Genomic DNA, 27,485 nt, shown 5'->3' with positions numbered 1-27,485 from the left:
GTGGTCCAGGGGATGCCCTGCCGTCCCCCTCCAGAGCAACCTTGCTGCTCCACCTCCTCTGATCTTCCCCCCGAATGCATTTCTCTCATCTACTGCCTCATCCCTAGCCTCCACCCCTTGCCCCTTCCAGCCCAGCCGTCCTCACTCAGCAGGTACCCTGTCTCTGCTGTCAGAGGTATGGGGTACTGACCACCCCCCCCCCACCCCAAACCCTACATTTTCATAGCAGCTTCTGCAAGGTCTAGTTCAGAAACCTTAAGAAAATGGCACAGAACGTCATTTTCCTTGTATTTCTCACACACAATGTGCCTGTTATCCGATTTAAGAAATGCAGCATCTTTACACGGAATTGGACTGCGTAACTCAGACGGTTCAGCATCCTCCTTTGGAAAGGCCTCGGGGTCTACGTGCATGCCAGATGCTGCTGGACAAATAAGTGCCGTGCGGTCTGCGAGCACGTCTTTGCCGACTTCTTTTTCTCCCCTTTTTTTTTAGTTAAACTTTTACTTTTCTTACTGCATATTTGAAAATGTGCTCATCTGCCAATGGCAGCTTATTTGTGATCTCAGCTCAGTTTGAAATTAGGCATCAAGATGTATAAAGACACAGAAAAAAACATGAAGACAGATAGAACAGGCGGTGTCAGCTAGAGATACAACTGATCAGGGTAATTTAATGTTGTAAATCACAATCTAACAGTTTGCGACTTGAATAATACCAGGCAGATGTCCAGAAATTCAGTTACTTCACTCTAAAGTGAACTGTGAATCTAAATGTAAATCATGCATTGTTTTCTCCTTTTTCTAAGTGACTCTAACTGCATTATTCTAAAATCAAGCCCTGCATTTGTCTGTCTGAAGGCTGGTTTCTCCTGATGAGATGAGCTGCTCTGGTCCTGTGGCAGGAGCGAACGCAGGGACCACGGTCTTGCTCCACGTGCTCTCCAAAACCTGACAGCGCCGAGCCGCGCCATGGCTTACATCAGTTACTGCTAAGAACAAAGGAATTCTTCAGATAGACCCAATATTAAACTTCTCCTGAAAGACTTTGAAGACAAATTACTGCAGTGGGCCTGGAAAACATACAGGGAGAGAGCTGCAGGGATGGGCAGCAGTGTGCGAAGTTCCCTTAGGCAGAGAAGAAGGAGCTTCACTGGGAAGGGGATGCTTGGAAAGCAATATGGTAGAGGTTTGTAACACGGGGAAGGTGAGCTCACATTGTTATTTGTTGCTCTCCCCATTTAAAGACTGAAACAAACCAAAAAAAGCTGTTTTTTTGAAGTAGCGTCCAGTCAGATGGGGAAGCTTGTTGCTTTAAGGTATGCAAAGGCCAACCATATAAACAGATTTTTAAAGGAACTGGACAAATTCATGCAGAAGAACATCCTCCACTGGTGGCTACTGAACACGAGCCTCAGATGCAAGCCCAGGTGGGACAGCTCTGAGCTGCAGGCTGCGAGAGCCCGAGGAATGGCTGGAAGAGCGTGGAGCGCACCCTGGGTGCTTTGGGTTCTTGGGGCAGTGGACAAAGGGGGCAAAGGAAGGGAACCACGGCTCCTTCTGCGTGGAAGACCAAGATAAACATAAGTAGACAGAGATCTTCAGAAAGTGTTCATGTCACAGGAATAGCTGGGATTACTTACACACAGCTGGGTTTTTTAATGTCTTGTCTTTCTTTCTTACATCACTAACCACGTGGACTATTACTTGCTGTAGCTGTCAGTTTGGTAATGTAAGGGACATGATGGAAATCTGGAGATGAATAGAGAAAACCCTTTATTTGAAGGAAGAACAAAGAAACAGTGCCTTAAGAAGAAACACAGCAAGGAGTGCCTGCTGCAAGAGCGCAAAGACTTCGGGAGCGAGGGGGGAACACTAACGTTACCCCGGGAGCGGGCACTGCAGAAGTAAGAACCAGACCTCATAGGAAAAGACAACCCAGGGTACCTCTATAGAGAAAGGTAATGTACAGTGCTGCTTTACATAGGAAATGGCTATGGAATATAATCAACTGTTTCTATTAATATCGCACAGTTGCTGGTCCATCACTTTTATTTAAATATGGCCGCTGATGCCCCAAAGGCTGGGCAGGGCCAAGCTTAGCTGACAGCTTCAGTCTGCACTACAGCTGCCCAGTTTAAACCATCGGGGTATTTACCTGAGCTCAGACAAGCACTGCTGCTGTCCGGAACAGCAGCCCGAATGGAAGAAAACGTATATAAAAAGCAAGAAAGTGTGTTTGGACTAGGCTGGGGCATGCATTACGAAGACAGATGCAGACACTCACAGCACGTCCGTGCAGACCCCACTCCCCGCGTGTGAGCGGCTGCTGGGGAAGAGTCGTGGGAAGAAGGATTGCAGCCCAGCCCAGGTGGCATCAGGTTTGTCACCATGCACCGAAGAGTAATCTGATGAAAAACATGGATGGTGCTTCCCCAGCAGCTCTATCCCTCTTCCCAGCAGAGGCATTCACAAGGTAACCTGCAAGGGCGCGCCAAACCCGGCTCAACAAACTCAGAAATAAGTGTAGGGTCAGTACAGCAGGGTCCACCTTGCTCTGTCACCTCTGCGTAAAACTGATCCTCAGGTGGTTTTCCTCTCTGCAGAATGTAGGATGCAGAACAGATACCGCTCCTACCTCAGTAAAAGGCTGTCACCACATCCATCAAGGGCTCTTCGGCTTCCCTTCAGCTTTTGGAAGAAAACCATAAGGTGTTGTGCAAGGGTCATGCAAGAGGGGGGGGTCTTGGGCAAGTACACAATGCAAGTTATGTGTAAGACCAAAAAAGTACTTTCCAAGAGCAGTTGTTAATGGCTTCAAAGTTAATCGTAAAAGCTTTTTCAAGCCCATCAGAAAACAGGACAACGACGGAGAGTTGGTGGGGTCTGCAAACAACCAAAATGCAACAGCAGAATTCAAGGAAAAAAAAGGGTACCAGCAGAAATGCTAAACAGATTCTTTTCATTGCCTTGCCGTGGGACAGATGATATTTTACAAGGGATTAGTCAGAAAAATTGGCTCCAACTGAAGCATCAATGTAAAGGCTTTAAAATAAATCAATAAAATGAAGAATAAAGAAGAGCCAAATGACGTTTCTAAGAGCTCTCAAGAAACTCAAAAACAAAAGAGCCTAACTTCTAACCACAGTGTAAAACCGACTGCTTAGACCAACCTAGTGCTGAAGTAAACAAGGCAGAAAATATTAAAAACCAACACTGAAAACCATCTTCTGCAAATTCAAGGAGCCACCGGATTGCAAACCTGACTTCTCTACTAGGAGAAAGAACAAAGAGCAAAACACACACGGATAAACCCACCACACTGCCCAACCAACATGGCTTTTGTGGGGGGAAGGCACATCTTGCAAATCTGAATTCTTCTGAAAACGTGATGAGCACACCAATGCAGGAGATCCAGAAAATGTAACAGATTTGTACTCTCAGCTTTCAACAAAGCCACCTCACAAAGGCTCTTAAAGAAACTAAACTGTCTTCAGATAACAGGGAGGTGAGGATATTCTGGCAGATGATTGAGACAAGAGACTACAAGAGCAGGAAATAGGAGTTAGCTTTATAAGGGAGGAGTATTACCAGAAAATTCCCAGTTGTGCAGATCTGTACTGTTCAACATATTCCTGCATGGCCTGGAAGAAGACATGGCACACGCCAAGGTTGTGATGTTTGGCAAGACCCTGCTTCACAGTAATAAACTCAAATGTTATGCGTAAAGAGCAGCTCCTGTAACGCTAACATGCTGGGCAATAAATGCCATACATACGTGAAAAACACCAGGCAACCACCATGGGGTGAAAGAATGCCATAAATACACACCAGCAGGCTCTCGTTACCTAATAACCAGCCCAGGAAGAGGAGGAAACCTAGAGCTACAGCGTGCCATCAGCTGACAACCTGAGCTGATGGTAAAGCAGGAGAACCAGCCCCTTGCTGCCCCCAAGGAGCAACGTTGGGCAAAAAGCAGAGACAACCCCGAAGCCTGTTCTCACAGAACGGCTGCGGTGGGAAGGAACCTCTGGAGGTCATCTGGTCTGACCCCCTGCGAAGGAAGGTTCCCCTCGAGTTATGTCCCTCTGTGAATTCACAACACACCTGTATTTTGGATACAGAGTAAAGATCTGGTAAGTCCATCAAGAAAGAGCTTCAAGGTCTACAGAAGAGAAGCGAAGTCAGAAAAAACAGAGGGTGGTTCCTTTAGAGGACAGACTCAATGTGGATTCTCCAGCTTGGAAAAGGCACTGCCACAGCAGGGCATGACGCAGGCTACGTCAACCCAAACACCAGGGCAGAAAGGCTCCCATCTGCTGCTTGTGGCAACACGAGGAGCTGGGAGGATGACAGCAGGTCTTGAAGGAGCAGAGTCAGAAGGAAAGAGGAGGAGCACAAGGTCACTGTGCCAGGCCAAGCTGCCAGGAAAGGCTGGGTCACTTCACAAAGAAGAAACTCAAGCTGCGTAAATACTCAGCGCCGCACCCAGCACTGGAACGACTGGGAAAGTACCATATATCCTTGCTCTGTTCTTATATTCCTCCCAAGGAAATCCTTCCAGTCTCTGCTGGAGACAGGACCCCTGCATGGATGAGCGTTTGGTTCATCAGGACATGAAGGACAGATGCTTTCGAGTTCTTATGCAAAACACCAAACGACCCAGTGTGAGGAACACCACGAACGTCCTCCAGACCTGGAAGGGCACAGGTTATGCATGACAGTTCTGCACTGGGCTTTAACTAGGCTTTTGGGATGGAGCAGCCAAATCTGGACTGGAAGAAAGGCTTCAATTCATTAGTTGATGGTGGACACGGGTTTGAGGCAAGAGCAAGGCAACACTCAGGTGGAAAACAAATTAAAACAGGTAAGAGAAATTCATCTACCCAGCACAGGCAGCAAGTGCACAGCCAGCACCAGCAGCCAGCTTCAGCCGCTTCCAAGGGGATTCGATGACAGCACGGACAGCAGGTCCATGAACAGGTCCCTGAGGAAGCAGGCAGGAATGTCCCCCGCAGCCCCACCGACACGACAGCCCTGACTGCTGGGGCAGCATGAAGGGCAGGAGCTGCAGAGATGCCTGGGATCACACATTGCCACGGAATGCTAAGCTAGATGATGCCCGCCTGAAGCAGCAAGGCATTTCTGATCTACCAAGGCCAGTCTTTATCTCCTCAAACTGGCTGCTGTGGGTTAACCCCATCCTGGCTGAAACCAGGGCACTGGTCTAAATGTTCTTCGTATTAGAGAACACAGCTGGGCACACGTGAGCCTGAACGCTGGCTCCCCTGGTGAGCAGGAGGGGCTCCACTGACACAAAGCATCGGCTAACTTGGGCGTGATGCAGAAGACTAAGATAACTTGGGAAGGGGATTGTAAACCAGGACCTTAAACCACCGCCAAAGCTGTCGCTTTTGCTTGTGAGCTCTTCCCCGGCTCACAAGACTGTTAATGTACTGAAGGCATCACGAAAGACCTTTTGATGGATTGATTCTAAGTCTGTTGAAGAGCGTGTTTATTGTTACAGTTCATCTCCTAAAACTTTCTCAGCATGTTTCTGCAAAGAACAATTCTGCACTGGAAAGCGAAGGGACAGAATGATGAAGTACAGCCTTTTCACATCCTTCTGGTGGGATCCTGATTGTAAATCTTAGATTATTGAATAAACTTCCAGGAATCAGTATCTCAGCAAGTATAATTGTATCTAGCAAAGCACCTAGTGTAACCGATAGGCTGGAGCCTTCTATTAGAGAATTTCAGCCAGACTTTTTATAGTTTAAATTCTAGTACAAACTCACGCTGTTCTGATGGCATAGCGCTTTCTGAAACAGCAGACTGGAAATTATGTTTCTCTGTTACAAAGAGCGGAAAAACTTGCACCATCTCAGTATTCACAGCTGATGATCTTCCCAAATTATGAGGAAGTGACATTGCTGGATAAAAGTCATATTCTTCTTATACTGCGCGACAGTTCACCACCCTCCTGTAACTGGAAGCTTAACATTCTTGTAAAATATACAGTGCAGTATTATGTGACTGCTCTGGTAATAAAATTACTGTGAAACCAGTGCCTCAAGGGGAAATGCACATAATGTTTCTCCTGGAAAAGCTGCATGTCACAGTGCATAATGTCATACAAACAACATGTCATTAGAAGTGAAAGCAGCAAGTGGGATTAATACGTGCATCAGATGGATATGATAGACTCGTACAGCGTATGCTAAAGGCGCTCAATCTCAATAACTGGTTGCTTAAACATCGCACTGCTTCAGACCTTGAAAATAAAAAGCCAATGCTTAGCATAAAATTAACCACCGCCAATGCCATCCTATCGTCCCTTGGAAGTATTTTCTCCCTGCTGCCTTTCCAAGCTGCACGACCGTCACTGGGGTCTGTCCCAGCAGGGCTACGCCACCACGTTCCTTGTCCTCTCACCCGAGGACTGGGATGGGGGCACATCGGCTCCCAGCTGGGCTGGCTCAGACGGCTTCCCCAGGGAGATCGGGGAAGGAAAGCGTGTGCCCAGCCTTCAGGGGAGGTTCACTGGCTTAGGAGGAGAACAGGACTTGCACTCGACACAAGAAATACTTTTGCAGCCCTCTGTTCAGACACAGCCCAGCAGTACGGCTTGTTGAATATTTACAGCTGCTAAAAAAATCTGCGTCTTTGAATTGTTGGTCTTCTGATTCACAGATTGGGTTTTTCAGCAGACAAAGCCAGACGAAAATCTGGACACATTTTTACATGGGAAATTTAGGCACTTTTCTGGGTGTCTCCTCGAAGCGCAGGGGCAGGAGGTTGCATTCGCACTCCTACCTGTTTACATCCCTCTGGAAGACTCTGCACCCCTAAATGTTTCTGTAAGGCTTCTGTGCAAGGGGTGGAAAGATGGCTGAATTAAACTGGACTTTATTAGACTTCTTTTGAGGGAGAAAAGAGAGTGATTTTCACGTGTCACGCACACAGAAGCAGCAGTACATTGTAAAGGAAGAACTCTCAATGGAATGGCAAGATTGAGCACAGAAATGCTATCCTGAAATGGGATACATTTTTCTCAGACAGTGACAAATTAAGAAGAGACTGTATTTAGTTTCTTCTTTGTTCGGAGACCTTGAAAAATATGATGCCCATGTGTTAATGTTTGAACCCACCCTCCATTCTTACTGCATTAGTCCTGCTTGCAGTCATCCAATACAGAATCATGTGTGTAATGCGAAACATGTGTCCAGCGATGTGTTCCCTATTTACCAATTATTTAATTAGCTTTATTTGCTCTTTGAGATAGAGGCAAAGCAATATTTTTTTATTTCCTGTGTTTAAGTATGAACCGGTATTGGCCAAATATTTAAGTACACAGAGGTATGCTCTTGATTTACAGAGCCACTCTCGGCAATGTCAGAGGCGGCTCTCTCCCTCACAGGGACATGCCGCTGTCGCTGCTTCCCCCACACCACGTGGAAACCTTGCAAAGAACTGAAGGGGAGGAATGTCGTGATACAGAAGTATCACCTCACGTGGCACTGCAGGCGATCAAGTTCACTAAAGACGATAAAATCAAACTTCAAAACCATCAGGATCAGGCACTGCCTTCCATACAGACCCTGAAGCAAAGTGCTTGGCTGTAATGACGTATCTCATTCACAAAAAGAAGCAGCAGCAGTAAAATGCATGAGCAAAGGAGGTGAAGGTCAACTATGATGTACTTATTCCCATGAAATCCTTGCTATCTCCCTGCACTGAGACTGATTGAAGAAGTATACCTGGCGTACACCATCAAAGAACTCTTCACCTTGATTTCAGCTCTTTGGTGCTAGCCCAGCGCGCTGGAGCAGATGCGAGGGGAGACAGGAGGGAAAGGGAGAGCCTCCGGCAGCAGCCGCAGCGCCCAACCTCAACTCACCCATGATACTGTCCGTCCCGTTGGCAGGGGGCGTGCAAGAAGATGCACTGTAATGATTTGTGCCACTGCGGTGGAAGGTGGACATCGGAGGAAGACTGGAATTGATGTCTGCTGAGGAGTGTGATGGGTAGCTCTGTGGCAAAAAAGAATAAAAAAAAGATAGTATTTTAACCGTTGAGACCACAGAAGGCAGCATGCTGCTTACATTGTCCCAGTCCCAAGTGCTGGGGTATCACACACAACTGAGAAAAGCAGAATGCTGCCCTAAGACTAGGCAGGGAATATATTTTTCTACCCCAACTCAACACGTTCTGGAGGAGACACAGCATGCACCTATCTGATATGGATAAGTATCCCCAGTGGACAGCTCATAACTGATGATGCTACCATAGGGATGCAAAGAGAAGAAAGAAAAGTTTGGTGATGTACCAAGCCAACTGTTCTGACAGGGACAACTCCTGGCTAGAGGAGCAGCCTTCCAAGGGAAGTGGCAGAAACCCCACACTGCTTTTGACATGAAATCTGACTACAAGATGTGCATAGCTGGTATCACCAAATGTGCCGTAAGAAACCACCCTGGCCCCCCAGGTAGGCAGCTGGATCACTTTTCCCTCCCACTGTGGTGCCTCTGTGCGACAGACGACTGAAAGCCTGCTGGATCAAGCTCTCCAAACCAGTGTGCGACAAGCATCTGGGCAGCACACAGAAGACCTTAGTAGCTCTATGGCTGGATCCGACCTTTATTATTGTGACCCAACATTGCTGTGGTCAAATGTTTTGCTGAACTTGCATTACTACAAACCCGGCTTATATTAGTGCTGTTCGTCACTCTTCAATAGTCTTTTATTCATCGGCGCATAAGACATTGTGTGCAGACAGGTCTTAGAACAGAACATGCTCAGCTTTCATCTCCACCATGGCATTGCCCCCAGCAGAGAAAAGGTCCTGCAGAAGACCTCTAGGTTTTGGAGACTCTGACACGAAGCCTTCTTAGAAACACGGGTAGCTGGAGACACGTGGCAGCACCTGGCCCAGGATCAAGGCACTGAAGTGTTGAAGGATCATCTCCGTGCCCTCTGCCTCCCTAGGTCGTTCAGAGTAAGCGAGCTGAGAACATCCTTCCCTTCATTTGGACTATTCAATTACTTTTACAGGATTTCTTGTCATGAAGTGCCAAGTAACCAAATACTGTGAAGTTATCTCAAAGAATGTAAACAACATAGCCCAAACTTCTTTTTCTTATCCATGGAAAAACGACCATCAACTCTGACTGAGGTCTGAGTAACGTTTTCAGGCTTTGACACATCATAAACCACTCCAGGACTTGTGTCCCAAACGCAACCAGCCAAAACGGCGCAGCTGAACAGGATTTCTCGTGTGATGGAGAAATGAGCAAACGACGATTGCTGAGGCCAGTGGCCTGAACACCAGTGACTCCATCCATCTGCCCTGCGAAACGGCTGGTCTGGGACATGTACCGAAAGGCTGGTTTTGGCTTCTCTCACTTTTCAGTGGCTTTTGCTAAACATTTTAGGAAAAACATGAGATCTGAATATAGCTTAGTGGAGAACTGCTCTCTGTATTCAGTGCATCTATTTATTTATCTCTCTATCTCTATCTATTGATCTGTCTATTATATATCTGCATCTTTTTTTTTCCAATGCATCTATCTATGATATGCCTGAGAAAGCAAAAATAATAAGCAACAGTTTTTCTTTCTTTCTTTTGCTATATGCATTTTTCTCTACAGGTCAGTGAGCAGTTAAGGACATTTGCAGGGAACCGAAGTGAAATCACAAGCTGACCTCTCATTGATGCTCCAGCAGAAATTATGCAGAGAGTATTTAGAAGTATCACTGCCTCCCTTCTGTCCCAGTGTTACCCAAAATACAGAAGGCTCTGCCAGTCCAGCCATACATAAATGATTAGTACGAGCACCGTCGGCACTGAGCAGCTACAGCCTGGACTAGTATTGGTGGTTCTCGCTATCTCTGAAATTTAGGGCAAATATAATAATACCTGCATAGAAAAACATTTTGTCGAGTTTTGGTGGAACATCCCTACCCATTTGGCATCACATAAATATTTAAGTTCTTCATAAACACCCTACAGGTGACAAGCCCAAGAAATTCAGAAGCGAGGTAAAAAATGCCAAAATGTTCGCCGCCTTGCCCCATGAAGGCACTCTGCTGTCTTACCTCTACCCTCAGCTGCCACCATAAGAAGCCACCTAATTCCAATGGATGAGTACCCATGCAGGTAACGAATGAGATGAAATTGGGTTTTAAAACTTGTGCTCAATTGTTGTTATATATGCCTGTCACTTCAGAGCTATGCTAAGTTTGCTTAGTGCCTTAATTATGCCTTTTATAAGGACATGATTAAGCAGGTTTTGGGGCAATTTCTTTTGCTTTTGACTTCCTATTAATTTTCCATAGCAGCGTGCTAACCTCGTTAAATGTAAGACTTTAAAGATTTGTTTTGCAAATTGATTTTCAGTTTGCAAGAGTAAAGTTTAATTCTTATTCCCTGAACGATGCTTCTGCTGACTTTACGGCAACGGACTCCTTCCTCCCTTAAACCCAGTACTCCTCATTACTCGTCCTTCTCAACAGCCTCCAAGAATGAAAAGCAGAGGTACAGAGCAGAAAAGCTTTTCTGCTTACAGTGTTCCACACATTTTGAGAAATATGACTTTGCTCTGGCTGGCTGTTAATTTCTTTACTGCTCGCTTAAAACCAAAAGCCAACCAAAAAGCGAATTGATGGAACCCCACGTTATCTCTACATCATCAGTTCAGCCATGATACTAGGAAAATATCCCTTAAACCATACTCAGATCAGATTTAATTCAAATTTTATCTTATTCCAATACAATATATGGGATCGGTCCCAGCAGCTTCCTCCTGCTAGGGAGCAGGATGTACCAGAGAAAATAAAAAAATTCTCCCTTTTTTAAAGCAGCAAATCGATGCTAGATAGTTATCTATAAACCTGGCCCGGCACAGGACATGCCGACTGCCATAAATCACGGACTCTGGAAAGCGCAGGTGTCAGCAGCGGCCACGAAGGGAGCAGAGTGCACCAACACGGCCTCAGCCGCCTGCTTGCGACGCAGGAGCTGCCTGCATCTCCTCCCCCCCACCCCGCTGCACCAGGGGGGCTCGGCACCCCGGCAGTGACACGCGCTGGTGCCGCAGGCAGGGTGAAGCCGTGCCAGCACCCAGCCAGCACCCACCCCTCCACTGCGCTCCCCAGAGCATCCCCCCCCCCCCCCCCCCCCCCCCGGCCACCCTGCAGCTTACAGGTTTCCTTCCCTCAGCAGAACCTAAATAAAATCTTGAAGGTTTTCTAAGCTGCCTCAAACTCGTTTTTGCGGAGTCGGGAACGCTGTAGCGGTGCGTGGAGAACAGTTCAGCGGCACAACTCCAAGACATGCCCATGCCATGTGCCCCCCCGCCTCCCCCCTCCCCCCGCCTTACCAAGCGGTCGTGTGGGTGCAGGCTGCAGTAGCTGCTGGACTGGGGGATGTGAGAAGAGTTGCCCAGCATGCCCCCGTAGCCGGGCTGGTTCATCCCGCTGGAGGAGCTCCACGGGTCGCTGCTGTGATGGCCATCTGCAAGAGAGGAGGGGAACCCCACTGGTGCCAGAGCCGCGGCCACGTGCCTCTGCAAGCTCCATCCTAACGGGGCTACGGGGCTTCAGCACCAGTACAAATGATGCTGAACCGAGCAACAGTGACCACTCGTGTCATCCTGCAATGCTTCACTACAGTCGCACCACTTGGGCTTGAAAGTTTCCTGCTGCTTTATTCCTGCTCTGGTACCATAAACTCAATTATAACAAAATTCAACAGGGACAAGAGTCTGAAGGATGAAATGAAACCCCCTGCAGCCTACGGAGCAAGGATGTATCACCAGCCTTGGGGAAGCCTCCACCTGGGGAGGGATCCTGTAAAATCTCCACTTCACATATTTCACCTCCAGAAAGTTTTCAGAGTTGTTTCATTGTTGCTTTTTGTTTATTTGTTTAAAATACACAGTAGCAACACTTGTATGGTTTATCCTTTTAAGCCCCCTAAGGCCAGCACCCATCCTGCAGCCCAGCTCACTGCCCAGGTACAGGGCGCGCCCAAGGGGGCAAAGAGGGCTCCCCAACTTGTATCAAGTAAACCGGGTGGTTGAACTAGACATGCTGAAAGGGAATTATAATAATGCAGTGAAATGCATTTTCTACTGGAAGAATGCCAATGTGTTAACAAAAAAACCCCAAACAAACAAAACAACAACCCCCACCCCGAAAAAAAAAAAAAAAAAAAAAAGGATAACTTTTCCATAATGATCAGCAGACATGAAAGACGGGCACATGGGATGGAAAAGTTGTTGGCTTTTTCAAACTACAGGAGTTGGTCTAATAAAAAATTATTATGCCTCCCCTACAGCCCTGCCTTATTTATACACTTCAAACACCCTGGTGGCAGCAGCACTTCTAGCATCACCTTCCCATGGCTGTTTGAACAGTCATTTAACTCAGATTTATGTCTTCAATATGAATCTGCCAGAAAATAACATTTAGAACCACAGAATGGCTAAGCACTACAAAGGGTAAATATTTGATATCATTAGAAGCCTGTTAATCCCCAGCTTTGTAACTCCAGAGGAGTTTCATAGCAGGTTGCTCCTGGGGCAGTATTTATTCGTGTTTTAAGTCAAGAGCACCGTTTTCTTTCCAGCCCCAGCCCACACCTCCCACCGCTCGGCAGAAGCTGGTCCCATCGCCCTGCGATGGGGAGCTGAGCCAGCCCCAGGGATGCTGAGCAGCGCCCATGACCCTCAGGTGGTGGGGACACAAAAGTGGTGTGTTCTGCTTTTCTTTCTTGTTTCCCAAGGGTGGGAAATGGAAAGTATATATCTGTATATGGAATAAAATCCAATCCCTTGCCCTGCAAATACTTTGGCCAAGCAGTTCTGCTGAATTAAACAGATCTACTTGCTCTTTGCTTAGCCTAAAGCAGAGATTATATGTAGAAGTGTTTTAAAGCTCCTTTTTTTGCCCTAAATGTGGCAAAAGATGAGTACCCTAGTTGCGTGTAGGTCTCACCAAACTCTAAGAATTTTATTTACTAAGCTGTACCAAATTTCTTTGTACTTGCACATAACCACCACAAGAAATACAACATGGTGGCAGTGAGGACATGAAAACTATGACCCCATCCTCAAACAAGGGGAAGGGTTTCATTTTACATGGGTTGCTCTAATGCCACATGCAGGTGAACAGACACACTTGTAGCACCATATACTTGACCTAAGATAAAATCTTTCTCATTAGCATAAAACAACAGTGCACAAAGTACATGCCCAGATTCGTGTGGATCTAGTATACACATAATATAGATGCGCACACACATGCTGGAGGAAAATGCTTCAAGAACCTCGGATGATAAGAGGCAGGCAAGTTATTCACTATGCTGCTTCACTGCAGGATCAAAACAAGATGTTCAGAGGCATAATGGTCAGACAAAGACGGACAGGTCTTCATTTTAATGGTAATGTTACAGACCACAAGACGATAATCCAGCGTGCCTCGACTACATATAAACTAAAATACAAACACCGAAAATGTATGCAAAACAGATTGCCTTTTGAAAGCAGCGTCTTACCTTGCATGAAGAAGGAGCTAGGAAAAGTGCTGGCTGCTGGTTTTGAGGATGGATAACCTGGTGAATCCCTATTGTAGTCGGCAGTGCTTGCTGACGGGGCATAAACCTAAGGAAAAAAGACTAATTTAGTATGCCTTTAGCAGGAAGCAGGAAAGAAATATTGAGTTTTTACCTTGCTCAGTATAAATCCGTTCACAACACCACATAATTCTTCTCTCAGAACACAAAACCCTCAGTATATGTGTGACTGGAAAATAAATTCTAAGCTTCAAAAGAAACTCCAGCCTGACATTTTCCAGCTTTAAACAAGGATATGTGCAAGATATTTGTCAAACTATGTATTTCTGTAAATAAAACGAACAAACAGATGCACATATGTTCTTCCTAGAGCATTACGAAGCTTAAAACAAACAAGAACTTGAAACAATGCTGGTTTTCTCATATGAAAGCATACAGACTTTACCCACTTAGGAACAAAATTGAAAGCACTGCAAGGAAGTAAAAAACGTTATTTCCCAAACTAATAAAATAATAAAAAAAAATAATTTAGAAAACCAGCATTATCAAGAACACAGAAAATTACAAACATATCTTGGGATATTAAATTCCCATGATCAAGCTCTTTCCAGAGAAGCTTGAAGGGACTATTAAAAACCTGGATCTACACAAGACCACCAACGCAGCGTCTGTGCACATCAGGGAAAAAACTCCTCCTTTCTTAGGACTTAGTGTATTTGTCTGTGCAATAAACTTAGCCCGTGTGCCAAAACACTCATTTACTTATATCTGTTTACTGATACACCAGAGCCTCCTGCAACCTGCCTTTAGAAAATACAGATTCTATTTCTTGCTTTAGTTTACTCCAACCAGGATGGCATTTAAAACCAAAACAAAACCAAAAAAAGCCCCAACAACCCAGTCCGGGCTGGTAAGTGCAATTTATTATTTACAACGTAATTTATTCCCTCTGCCTATATTCTCTCTATATTCCTCCGTGCTTTGTTTCTGTGCTGGAGGTGCCTCTCTCCAGATGGTCAGGAAGACTGAAGCACTGTCATCTCCTTGATGAAAATGGATACCTTCCTGCCTCCATTTTGAAGCAGGCAGCAGATCACAAAATTGGCAGAGCGCCTGCTCCGACGTTCGCAGGTCACAGCGAAAGGGAAGAGAAATCCACCAGCAAAGCATGGCCGCCGGCGGGGCTGGGAAGGGCGCCCGGCTCCTCCACCGGCATCCCCCCAACAGGGCAGGGGGAGCAAAGAGCTTCTTGTGTTAAAAAATAAAAACCTACCCAAAAAAGCAGCGACCAAAAGGCCGAGGGGCTGCACAGCAACTGCCCCCATGCCACGGGGCTCCCAGAGCCCCAGCCAGGAGCAGGGCGGTGGGATGGGGCTGGGCAGCCCGGCATCGCATCCCAAAGGGGCACAGCAGCCCCTCTGGCTCTGTGAGCCTGACGGCGCTCGCCCCAGCAGCAGCTCGGGGCCTGGGACAAGCCCAACATCACCAACCAAAGCAAAAGTCTCGCGAAAATAGTCAAGACCAACACAGGTTTTTTACTAAAAGGCAATGCAGCCCCCTGCCTACCGACCAAACCCATTGCCGAGCCACCAGCTTGCGCCACCAAGCATGGGACACCGGGCGGGATGTGATCGCTGCGATTGCTGCCACTGTCAACGTTCTACTCGCGTGTCAGCACTTCACTGGATAAAATTACAAATGTAAGTATTAAATAAAATATGATTTAAATACCTACAAGTAACCACCAAAACCCTGCTGGCTGCCTGCCTGCGGGAGGGTGGGCAGGGCTGGCCCTGGTCAGGCAGGGGCACCCAGCCCTTGGGTACCAGGCTGTCATTTTGGAGCAGGGCTGCCACGTGCTCTCGCCAGGCACCACATCCCAGCCTCCGCCATGACAGCGAGGGACTGGGGGGTCCACCACCCCAGGATCAGTCCCTGCACACATCAGTCAGGCCCAGCACCAGCTGCAGCCCAAAGTGTCACTAATACTAGCACCTCCGGCATTGCCGTCTTCAGGTCAGCTCTCCCTTCAGGATGCTGAGTGATGCAGAAAGCGAGCTGGCATGGGACATTAGTGATGGCTTCAACCTGTGGCCAGGGGCAAAGTCCCTCTTGACCTCAGCCCCTCTGCACATTCTCAGGATGAGTGCTGTTGTTCAGCTAAGGGAGGGGATGTCAGGAACACAGGTAAGTGGCTTGTTGAAAATCCTGAGAGTCAGGATGAAGGAGAGCTTCAGTCAGCCCAAAGCTCCGCTCCCTGGTCAGCGGGAGGGTACGGGGGTGCCTCCCCCCAACACCCCCTCCCACCGCTGCTCCTGCATTGCCTTCAGAAATGCTTCACACAGGTCCTGCAGCACCCAGTGAACAGCCCGGCAGAAACCACAGAGGTTTTCACAAAAGGTAACGGAACACCAGATTTAATCCTGAAAAGATCAGATGGGACATGTCAGGGGGCAAAAAAGGTGCTTGAACACAGGCGGTGCCCAGCAAGGCAGTAAGCACACAGGTCGGAAAGCAGCCAGTACACCAACAGCAGCGTGCTGGCTGCACCCACTGCGCTTCTTCCCTCTGGGCTGTGCCCGTGGAGCACGGAGGGACCCCAGGAAGGGCTGGGAGGGGTGTTCAGGGGGGGTGTCCCCTTGCCCTCCCATTACCCAGCGAGCTCGTAGCTCTCATCCCTTCTGCTCAGGCAGCCCACAGTGTGCCCTGGCTGCCAGGGAGGTTTCCCAAGGGACAGGCGGACACCCCATGGGTGACCTCGCCGGTGAGGCAATGCCGCCAGCAGCATCCCAACGACCATGTTGTAAGAACGGCTCTGGGAAAAACGAGGTGGCCCTGGCCTGGAAGGAGACAAAGAAAACCCCTCCTGTGTCCCCTGCACTCACTCCCGCTGTTTCAGGAGTGACCGCCACCTCTCCCTCCCCTGCCCCAGCGCAGGGACGGTCCCAGCTCACCCCCCTCTCCCCACACAGCCCAGCCCTCCCGCTCACCATGACACACATCCACCTCAACCCATGCCTGGTCCTCCCGGCAGTGCCACAGCCACCCAGCCTAGCGGCTTTCAGACATGCCTCTGGCTCCACCAAAATCACCCTGGGAGAGCCCCCCCCCCCGTCCCCGATGGAAATTTGGCTTTGCACCTCAGCCTTCTGCAGTACCTGCACAGCATGAGTTACCCAGCTCTGACAGCTCCCCGTATGCACCGTAAAGAAAGCAAGTATGTACTTTACACCTCTTGCTGACTTGTTCCCTAATTTGAGTTTGCTTCGCTTCACTGCTTGTTGTCAAACTGAACCGTAAAGCTGTGGGGTCAGAGTCTCTGCGGTGGGTGCCTGAGCCACAACTGCCCCTGCGCCGGGGCTCCATAGGAACGCTCTCCAGGAATAACCCTGACGGGCACGATCAGCACTTCAATGAACTTACAGAAAACCACGGTGGCAGCAGAAGCGTGCCGTGGGGCTGGGGATGCCCACGGAGGGGCAGGTCCCTGCCCTCGGCTCCCACTTGCCAGCAGCTCCAACCCACCTCCCGACCCGTCAGCAACGGGAGACGCGGCGGGGCAGGGCGGCAATTCAGCCTGGGACAAATGCTGTATGAAGACCCTGCCTGAAGGCTCTGGTACAGGGCTGGTCAGCTCGGAGGTCAAGGAGGGAAGCAAAGCAAAGCAAAGCATCAGTCGGAGCAGGGGAGGGCAGACGGAGGCTGGCAGTCATGAAATGATGGGAAAACCAGCCAAAATAAATGCCAGCTTACAAAGTGTCATGTAACTGGGTGTAACTCTTCCTCACTAAAGACAGGATACTTGATTTATTCTTCTGTTGGTTTTAGAACTGAATTTTCACACAGTGAAAGCCACTGGGCTGAGGCAAATTAACTCATTTTGCTGTGACAGGCTTAGTCATAGGAAGAATTTGAGGAGATATAAGGTAGCTATTTAAACAAAATTGTGTATTTCCTGAAGAAGTGTCACTCTTTCAACATAAATATTCATTATTTTCAGATTTTTATCACAGTGGGATTCTCATGTTATCACGAGATTAGTTAAGAACACACATGGAAATTCCTCTCCTGTTAAAATGTGCAGAAGTCTTCAGATTTGCTCCCCACTGTATCATCGTGACTGCCATTATTTTCAACAGGCAATAAAGAGAGTGTAGGAGACGACTAACTGGATGAACAATGTTCTGACCAGCCCCTGTCTTTGTGTCATTCTTCCACAAAGCAATGTTTAAAAAAAGCAAGAAGCGTATTACTTAATCACATTAATAATCTACCAAAAAATGTTTGCCAGACAATTTTACAGAGATGGAATTGCGCCGATAACCCTGTTTAAACAGAAACATAAATTATCATGAGTAAGAGATGATAAAGAAAACAACCCAATAACTTGATCCAGAATAGCTAAAGTAAAATGGCTTAAATTTATGGCACTGGTAAAAATGGTGAAATGCTGTCTCCTAAAAGGCAAGAGAGAGTAAACTGTAGATGAGTACAAGTGACTTTCTGATTTGACAGAAAATATATTACAGATTTAAAAGACGTTAATATTCTTAAAAGAGAGCCTGAATTTAGAAAATCACTCTGACTCATGCTGGGAGGTTTGAAGAGATGATGAATAATGATCTGGGAAAACCACACCATTCTGTAACGTGACATGATGAAAAAGATTATCACATTGTTGCCATTTTTGGGAGCCTGCCTGCAAGTTCCAAACACCTTTTCTTCTTTGATTCTTCTGGAAAGCTCACTGTCCTGTGAACACGTTTTCAACATCTTTAGTTTTTTAGTACTTGGGAGAGGTGGTTTGCAGAGGTGTCAATGCGGCGGGCACTGCCCCAACGCCTCTGGCCAAGCCGCACTGAGCATCCCTGATGCTCAAGGGTGGGCTGGACCATGCGCGTGCCCTCTGCCTGTGGCGCCGTGCTCAAGCCTTGGGGATCCAGAGTCCATCAAATAAATGACAACCAACTTTGACAATGCCTATTAGTAAGTCAGGATGTCAGCTACGGAGTAACCGGAGGCGTGCTGGTTGGTACTGGCACAGGCTGGGGGGGAGGAATCCCGACCCCGCCAGGACAGGGATGCGGCTGCCCCTCACGGACATCGCCAGTGGGGATGTGTGCACCTGCCCAGTACCAGGAGATGCCTCCAGCTTTGAGGCTCTGCGGGGCGGGCCAGTCCCCCGACCCCCCATAGTTGCTCCATCAGGGAGCTGGGGGGCAGCTGGCTGCAGGTGTTTGCAAACCCAGCTCGAGCGAGGAGATGTGAAAGGTTTTCTTTTTGGCTTCCACCTTGGCTCTTCCCCTCAATTCCCTCCACCTGTCCTCTCGCAGGTACTGGCTATACCATTGCCAGAATATTTCAGATTTCCCCTCAGATTGGAACATGTCTCCATTTCCCCCACTGACAAGATGCTCTGCATGAGGCAGGCTGGACGGGAGGGCATCCCTCGAGTGCGAGGGCTGCATCAGCGTGACGGGGCACGGGCAGCCCCGTCCCAGCCTTCACACACAGGGTGAAACTGGGAAAAATCTATTACCTGGCACACACGGCACAACCGTAAAGCACAAGCTGTAAAACACGGCTGTGACTGAGAGCAGCTTATTTCCGTACGCAAGGGCAAGCGACTTTCATAGGTACCTGCTAGGAGGAAATATTTGCGAAAGAGAATAAACCCATCAATCAGTAGTCCAGAGACTTTGAAATACACGGTGAAACTCCTTTAAAATTAAGATCTCAAAGAGAACATTTATTAAATTATAAGTCCATTACCAAATGGCAAAGCGTACTGGCTATCAGAGCTGTCAGGAGGAATAAACCTGCTCGCTGGAACAAGATGCTCTGCATTAGCAGATGTCAGCTTCTCACAGAGGGAAAAACTCTCTTAAGCGAGTACCTGCCCCAGCAGCCAGCACTTGCGGCAGGAGCCTCGCCGAGCCCGCTGTGCCGGCCACGCAATGCCACCTCTTCCCACCGACCCCCGCCTTGGTGGCACCCACCGGCTCCTCCATCTGGGCTGACCGCCAGCCAGCCAAGGGCTGGCCACCACTCTCTGTGCTCCCAGGTACAGCAACCTTCTCATCACAACCTGTCTCCTATGGCATTCCTACAGCCGGGACTGCTGCTGAGGGTCCAGGAGGTCCCCACGTGCCGGGCGGCAGGTGAGAGTGGGGCAATGCCCCGGGCAGCGGCAGGGGAAGAGCTGCTCTAGCAGCGCGGTCCCCAGCCTGAGCGCGCCCAGGGAAACGCTCTTATCAGCAAGGCTAAAAATGAAAGTGTTTTTAAAAAACAGTAATTGGAAAATAAATTCACTACTCCTTCTTTTACAACCACTTGAGGGGCACACTCGGCTGCTGTTGTCACTCCTCCCAGCTCTGCCATCAGATCAGCAACGGGCCCTGCAAGGCTAGGCGGGAATTTCCCCAGCTTTTTGTTAAGAAAAAAATTAAAAATAAATCTGTACTTTAATATGTGCGAGGAGCAGACCCCCCCTTTCCATGGGCTGACCTGTTCCAGGTTTCCAGCAGAAGGGCACTTTTCAAACCACAGGTCCCTAATTTCGGCCACATGTTGCTGCGGGTGAGCGGGGGGAGAGGAAGAGGAGCGGGCGCGGGGGTGGCGGGCGCTGATGAAAAGCGCAGCCCCGCCAGTGAAGCACATTACCAGCCCGGCCTGGAAGGGGCCGGAAGGAAAACCCACCCACCTCACCCTGCGTTTATTCTATCAACCTGCAATTGCAGCAATCAAAACCAGATGTCGGCTCTTCCAGATCTTTCTCACAGGACAAACACGCGAAAGGCCTCGGGCCTGGCGTTGCCATCAAATGGTAATTGAGACCATATGAGCCCCAACACAGAAAAGCACATGCAAACCACCCCCTGGCCCCGCGAGGGGTATGAAATGGCAGGTCCCGCTGAGCCGCTAAGTGCACGGTGCGCCATGAAAAACAAGTGTACATGGGCAGGGCAACCACCTGTACAGCATGCCGCCCCTGCCGCCAGGGCCCGCGGGCGGGCAGGGGGCTGCCCAGGGTTAACAGCACAGGTTGGGTAGTGCAGGTGGGAGGCTGAGCGCGACCCTCACCACCTTCGCATCGCTGCTTGCGCCACGGCCATCCCTCGACGCCAGCTCTCCGGTACACACCGCGCCGTGCATTGCACCATGCACCGCGTGCCCTGCACTGCAGGTTGTGCGGCGGGTTCGCTCCCGTGATGGCCTCCTCTCCCGCTGCTCGTGCTTATTAAAAATTCTGAGTGAGGCTCATTAAGCGCAGCCCCCTGTGCCGAAATGCCTCTCAGAGAAGGCTCTGTGCCGGGGGTGCTGTGCGCCCCATGCCCACCAGCACCACTGTGCTGCAGGACCGGCCCAGCAGCGGCAGAAGGTCTCCGTCCCCTCCCGCTGCAGCCCTGCCTCTCATCCGCGCAAAAACACCATCAAGTAGGAACTCAGGAAGCCTGAAGTCAACTCAAAAGCCACCACAAAGTGCCAGTTTTACAAACCACAGCTCGTTTTGAGGTGAAACACTGAAATCTGGAACAAACCACCTATTTGCTGCGCACTGGTTGTTCCGCTCCTACCAGGAACTGCTGCTCACACAAAGAGCTGCCCCACACTCAGCATACCCTAAACATTAGCTGCCTGACTTTTTTTCCTTATCCCACCCTATAAGATCCTCTAAGTCGGCAGATTCTGTTCAGTTAAAATGTCTTCCAGATGGGACTGCTGAATAACTGCATCTCGTGAACACCCAAAGTTAAAAAGGGGTCAACTAATTTAGAGAAAAAAAAATTTAAAAAAATTTACAACATTATGTCATTCCTGTGCAGCAATACACACGCTAAAAAAGCAACAATAACATAAATAGACCTGGAGATTTTCTATTCGGACTCTGATTTCTTTCATTATGCAGCTGTCCCAGGTCATTACCAAAGCAATGCAAGAGCAAGTGCCTCCACCCACAGCGAGGTCTGGGACCGCAGGTGAATTCTGCTCTAACTTGGCAGCGTTCTTCTGGGATGTCGGCAGAGCTCATCAAATGGTCCCACCAAAGCACAGCTTTTTCCAGCAGGCATCAGAGAAAGAAAAAGAAGAGCGAGAGCAACAAGAAAAGGAAAGTCATTGAATCATTTTGGTTGTAAAAGCCCTTGCAGATTGTCAAGTCCAACTGAGAACACCGAAGTCTGGCAAAGGAGAAACTGGGAGATGGCCACCTACGGCAAGAGGAAGGCCCAGGGATGAGAAAGAGGAAAACAAAGCAGACAGAAACGAAGAGCAAGAAAAAAAATATTACTTATTTGTCCATTTAATAACTAAGTAGCCCTGGACTGTTTTTTGGTTTTGAGCGTGTATCACAGAAGGAACAAAGCAAAGGGGGATGCCCGGGGTCCCTGGCACCACCAGCAGTGAGACTGGCCAAGCTGGGCAGAATCAGAGCAGCGTCAGACACAAAGCCGCCAGCGCAGCTGAGTGACCTGCAGCTGGGCATGGCTTTGCCATCTGCGGGTTTTTTTTTCTTTCTTTCTCCAGGCCACATGGATGTGAGCACAAGTGGATCAGCCTCCACCAGGTCACAGGGACAGGAGCAGGGGAGGCTTTGAGACTCAGAGACCTGCCCTGAGAGCGCTCCAGGCTTCAGCACCACTCTGGTCATGCTTCTTCGAGACATGACCCCGCCATCACCAGCCCTGCTGGCATCCAGAGAGTGCGCAGGTGAAGGGATGGAGACACACACTAGCACAGAAGATGTAACAGAGGCTGCGGAGAAACGAGGAAATTCTATATTTTTGGAGATGCTGACTCCACAAAAGCTGATGAGGAGCTGGCAACCTGAGAGCGGAGGGAGAGTGTTGGCTAATTTCCCCGATTGGGGTAAACCAGCACACAGCCCTCATGGTAAGCACTGGCTAGACTGGACTCGCTGCAGTGAGGCTCAGGGAAGGACCCCGAGGATGCAGAGGGCAACAGAGAGCAGCAGGAGACACATGTAGGCGGAGAAGCAAAAGACCAAAACTGGGAGGGGGTAGGCAGGAAGAAACACAAAGAACCAGGGCTGTGACCGGAGAGATGGGACAAAATTAAAAAATTAAGCCAATGCCCTTCAGTTACCAGGATTTTCACAGTTGCAGCTGCTCAGCAAGGCAGAGCCAGACCTCCAAAAAGCAATAAAGAGGGAGCAGAGGAAAAAGAATGGGAAAATAGAAATAAAAGTGATGATGAAAAGAACAAAGGTGCCACTTGGCTGAGTTCCAGGGGCAGTTTCCATACGTGAATTCTTATTCACATTTCATGTAAGACAGCGTGTTTTTAAACATTCAGGTTTTTAGTAAAGGAGGTCCCAGAAGAGACAGAGACTAGGAAAATAACTATTTCATGCAGATTCCTTCTTTTGGGATCTGCTTTCCAACTTCCTTTTCTCCCCTGCATTTTTCAAGAACCGTTTTGTGTTGGGTTTTTTAATTTTCTATGCTCTGTTTACAAATACATGCAGAGACAGTGAATGTATCAGACATCTGCCTGTATTTTCCTCTCAAATCTCTCCACAAGAAAAGAGCCTTAATTTTGCAATCTTACAGTGTTTCTGGCCATTACCTACCTAGCATAGCGTGATCAACTAATTTCAAGCACCTACAATCATTAATTAGACCTTATCTGTTTGCCTAAAGTCCTGACACAAGCTCTTGACAGCGGTGGGCTGGAGACCCAGCGGCACGCAGGCTGAGCTGGGCACACTGGGAGGGACTGGGACAACCCAAAGGAAACCATGCTTCACTGGAGAGCGCTGGGGATGGAAATGCCCCCGTTCAGGACGAAGTCTGACGGAGCAGCCCTGGGAAATTGGCTATGAACTCCTCTACTACCCACCAGGACTGCCATCAGGTGCCCTGTGCCCCAGCTCCAGCCCGCCCCTGTGCCCAGAGGGGTGGGTGCACCCCCTGCATACCCCACCAGAAGCCGGGATTTCACCCGGTACCCTGCATGAACTGCAGAAAACTCCAGGACAACTGGCTACTCAACCAGCTCCGGTGGAAATGAAGGTTTCAGTGATGAGCAAAAAGGAGCCCAGGCTGGATTGCGCCTTCCTGTGGCGTGAGTTTTCGGAAGAGGTGGGTCCTCGGCTGAACCCAGCGCCTCAGACCCACCTCGGGTGATGAATCACGAGCTGTGCCCTCTGCGGAAATGTCTTCATCTCCGGGAACGGCGGGAAGTGGGGTGACAGCGGTTTCAGGTGCCGAGACACAATAAAAACAATGAGGGAAGAACATGTTTGCTTTTTATGTCAGCAGAGATGTCAGTACCCATTAATAAATCTATCTGCTAAATCTACTCTTATTCATGTGGGACATCACCAAGTTAAAGTAAAATAAATTATCTTTAATTAAATGGAATTGTCGTCTTCCTCCTGCTATCATCCCCAATTATTACATCCTAATCAGCCCTTTTGGGAGAAGGCATGAGGAAAGGCTGAAAGGCACATTTACTATAAACAATTTCTCTCTCTGTCAAGAGATGGAAATTTTATTTTAATTATTGTTTAGGACTATGATTTTCACCCAGTTTCTGATGAAAGGGATTAAAAGTTGAAAATTCCATCACTCAAAGAAAGAAAGAAAGAAAGAAATCTGTTCATGTCATTGCTGCAGAGCAATTTCCTCCTAGTCCATCCTACAATTAAAGCCCAGAGCAAGGCAGCAGCAGTTAGGAAATATGCAACTCATTTGTTTAAACTTTATCCTCATCTCCAGCGGGAGAGTTCAGTTATAAAATATTTTGATTAAAAAGACAAGGTAAAAGCATGAGGCTGGTGGAGCAGGTCGGAAGGGGATGCTCAGAGGCCAGCGAGTGCTGGACAAGGTGACAAAGATTTAGGCTCTGCCCAAGTCCACGCAGCACTACTATGTTTAAATAAATGCATCAGAGGTTCCAATCCCTTGAATCTTGTTTTGGGGGGAAGAGCCACACTTGAAAAGCAGCCCGCAAGCTTTTCTGCCACCTACGCAGCGCACCTCGTGCTGGGCAGGGGCAGCGCTTTTGGGCGAACTTGATTAATATCGAGAGGATCAGGACCATGAATCTGCATGGTTTAAGTGTGACCATGGGAAATTCAGAGGGCTGGCATGCAGATTTGAGTTCATCTGCGTGTGACTCAAACTCAAACTTTGTCATGTGAAGATTCAAAATGGAAAGAAAAAAAAACTTAAAAAAATCACGCTGCTCTAAAGGCTCCACTGGTTCGCAGCCCAAGCTGCACACAGCTGTATTTGAGAAGTTTAGTTTGCTAGCGTTTAAAAAGCACTTTGAATGAAGGATACTCTCGGGGTCTGATTTTCAAACACACTCAGAGTTGTGTTTTCCCCATCACCATGACTGCATGTAAATGAAGCACTTGCACCCGTGACTCTGCCGCGCCGCTGCTCCGTAATCCTTTGTATACAGCCGGGCTATGCAATCACCGTAATTGTGCACACAAATTAGGCACACAAAACAGCCCAGGCACAAGCTCGAGAATCTAGTCTTACAAGCATGGACAGTGTCACATACTCAAACACACCAAAATCTGGGGCTGCGAGTCAAAGCCATGGGCGCCAGTTGACCTGGGCAGCGCGAGAGCAGGTGGATGGAACCAGCGAGGACATGGATAGGAAACCCTACCCAACAGCTGAAAAACTTATAGAAACAAAACCCAAAACAAAACAACAACAACAACAAAAAAAAAACAACAGAAAAGCCAAAACAAAACACCCCCAAAACATCGTTTCCTTTCAGAGTTTAGTTGCTAAATAATATTGTTGAGGTATTACAGAAATACGAATACTGTAGCTTAAATACCTGCATTTAGAGGAAAGCTAGTGATAAATACACGTATTTTGAAAATCTCAGCCTGCTTCATCTGTATTATATATGATAAAGAGAAGCCTGCTGATCAAAACCTCAACACTGTTTTAAAATCTACTTTATTCACTGCCAGCACCAAGAGCCATTCTATTAATTCTAAATTCTAGCTCGATTTAGCTTTTGACAAAGCTGGGCAGTTGAAGATGACTCCTCACAAAGCTTTTCACCATGACTGAGCATTTTCATCTTTATCTTTGTTCAAGCATACTGCTGAAAGGACTGAACTATTAGGTAAACAATAAAAATGTAAGCCAAAATACTTTCAGAGGACACATCATGACCATCATCTCAGCTGTGCCCGTCTTGAGCGTAACACTCACTTACTAGAAACCTTCCAAGATGTCATTCTTAAAATAACCTCTCAAGCAAAATTTACCACTGATGCACCAAGTCTTTTCCCAAGTTCCTGCTGTTCGCCACCACCAGAAGTTAAAGCTACACTTCTCCAATTAAACCTAAGGCACTGTACTGGTTTTAAAATACGTTCCTCCCTCTGCCAATTTTGTTTTTGCTCGCTTGTCAATTGTGGAGTCCCCGAACACGCTCTGAACAACTGCTGCCCAATTATGAAACAAGATATATTTCAGATAGCAATGAAATTATTCACCAGAGAGAAAATACAGATTATGATGAGAAATGGAAAAGGAGGAGCCACTGAATCCTGATTAATTAATGCAACTTTCTTTTTTGAAAAATGCACTTTTCAGGGTGTAGCACTGTTTTCATTTAACACTGCTTTGAATTGCCGCCTACAGAAGTTAAAAAAAAAAAAGGAAAAGAAAGAAACCACAGCTATACAAGCCTGCTGACTTCTTATAAAAGAACCAGTTTTAAACTTGTTTACACTACTGATTCCAAATGAATTCAAGATGGTGGCTAGTTAAAGAAAGGGAGACCATGCCAAGGATTTTGATCAAAGAACTTCAATTCAACAATGTTCAGTTTTAATTGACCACTAATTAAGCTACATTAGTCAAAGAAAAGTCTATATCACTTCTGAGTAATGAAGAAAGGAATTCATTTAACCCTGTCCTAGCCCTCCTTCAGCCAGCTTACAGAAAAGCAGCTTCTCAAGTATCAGCCTTGGAAGCATTTCCAATATTAATCCGCCAACAATTTTTTTAAAGAGGGAAAAAAAGTGTTGGAGGAGGGTAAGCTTTCCCAGCTCGCATCCCTCCTCCCACGGGGTGAAGCTGTCTCCCAGGGAGAGGCATTTTCGTGCCGAGAGGGACCAGGGACCAGGGGCAGCAAACTCCAGGAGCTCTTGGTGCTTGGCATGGTGCTGGGGAGAGGGAGCGCTGCACCCGCGCAGGGTGGCAGCCACAGGTAGACGTGCCCCTCTGCATGTAGTTGCATGCACAGGTACATGCTCAAGTGTGACAAACTATGGAAAACTCTATAAAAAGGTCCCCCCCGACCAGAAGAGTCTCCTGGGCAGCTCCGCTGACCTGCGGCGATGCTGCGGTCCTTCCTTGATGGGACAGCACCGTTGATTCATGCGTGACTCTGCTCCAAGGATGCCAAAGGAAACCTACACCTAATGAATCGCCGGCTGCAAAATTAGGCTCTGAAATGCATTAGGGAATGAAATATTCTTTTTCAATTTAGTGTTTTTGTCTTTTAAAAGTCCGCAGGATCAGATAAATTATAAAGGAACCAAACTGAGGCCAACAGGAGCATGCTGAGAAAGGTAAGGTTAGAGACGGAAACACCGAGAGATGGCACAGGGACCAGCCAGCAGGTTTTAAGAAGTGCCAGCAGTTCGCAGTACTCCTGCTCTGCAGCTAAGGAGAGGAGTTTGCATGATGCAGTAAGCAACGCCAGGGCTTTGCAGCTCCACAGAGCCGCAGCACACTTTGATGAAGGCTATACTTGTGGCCTTAACTTGCATTATATTTTATCCTAATGATTTTTGGCTACAAACTACTGCATTTCATAGAATAGAATTTAATGAGTACCATATCTTTAACATTCTGCCAAATGCTCATTAAAATGCACTTGTTTTTGCAATGCAATAG

At 47.8% G+C, this 27,485-nt stretch overlaps 1 protein-coding gene across 27 annotated transcripts in view; it reads right to left on the bottom strand.

Moving 5' to 3' along the window:
* TCF4 (transcription factor 4) overlaps positions 1-27,485 on the bottom strand; it is a 239,643-nt gene that overhangs the window by 29,034 nt on the left and 183,124 nt on the right. For 26 of the 27 annotated variants that reach the window (XM_080371942.1, XM_080371943.1, XM_080371919.1 and 23 more), the window contains 3 exons: positions 13,558-13,663; positions 11,381-11,514; positions 7,900-8,032 (listed from right to left, as the gene is read on the bottom strand). In XM_080371942.1, coding sequence (XP_080228068.1) covers positions 7,900-8,032; positions 11,381-11,514; positions 13,558-13,663 — 373 coding nt within the window. Of the gene's footprint in view, positions 1-7,899; positions 8,033-11,380; positions 11,515-13,557; positions 13,664-23,714; positions 26,602-27,485 lie in introns of those variants that run through there. The other variant, XM_080371937.1, reaches the window with a different exon arrangement.

The sequence above is a fragment of the Falco punctatus genome (genome assembly GCF_963210335.1).
Source record: "Falco punctatus genome assembly, chromosome: Z".
NCBI lineage: Eukaryota > Metazoa > Chordata > Aves > Falconiformes > Falconidae > Falco > Falco punctatus.
Note: the sequence above shows the minus strand (reverse complement) of the source record. Positions and strands in the feature narration are given on the sequence as shown.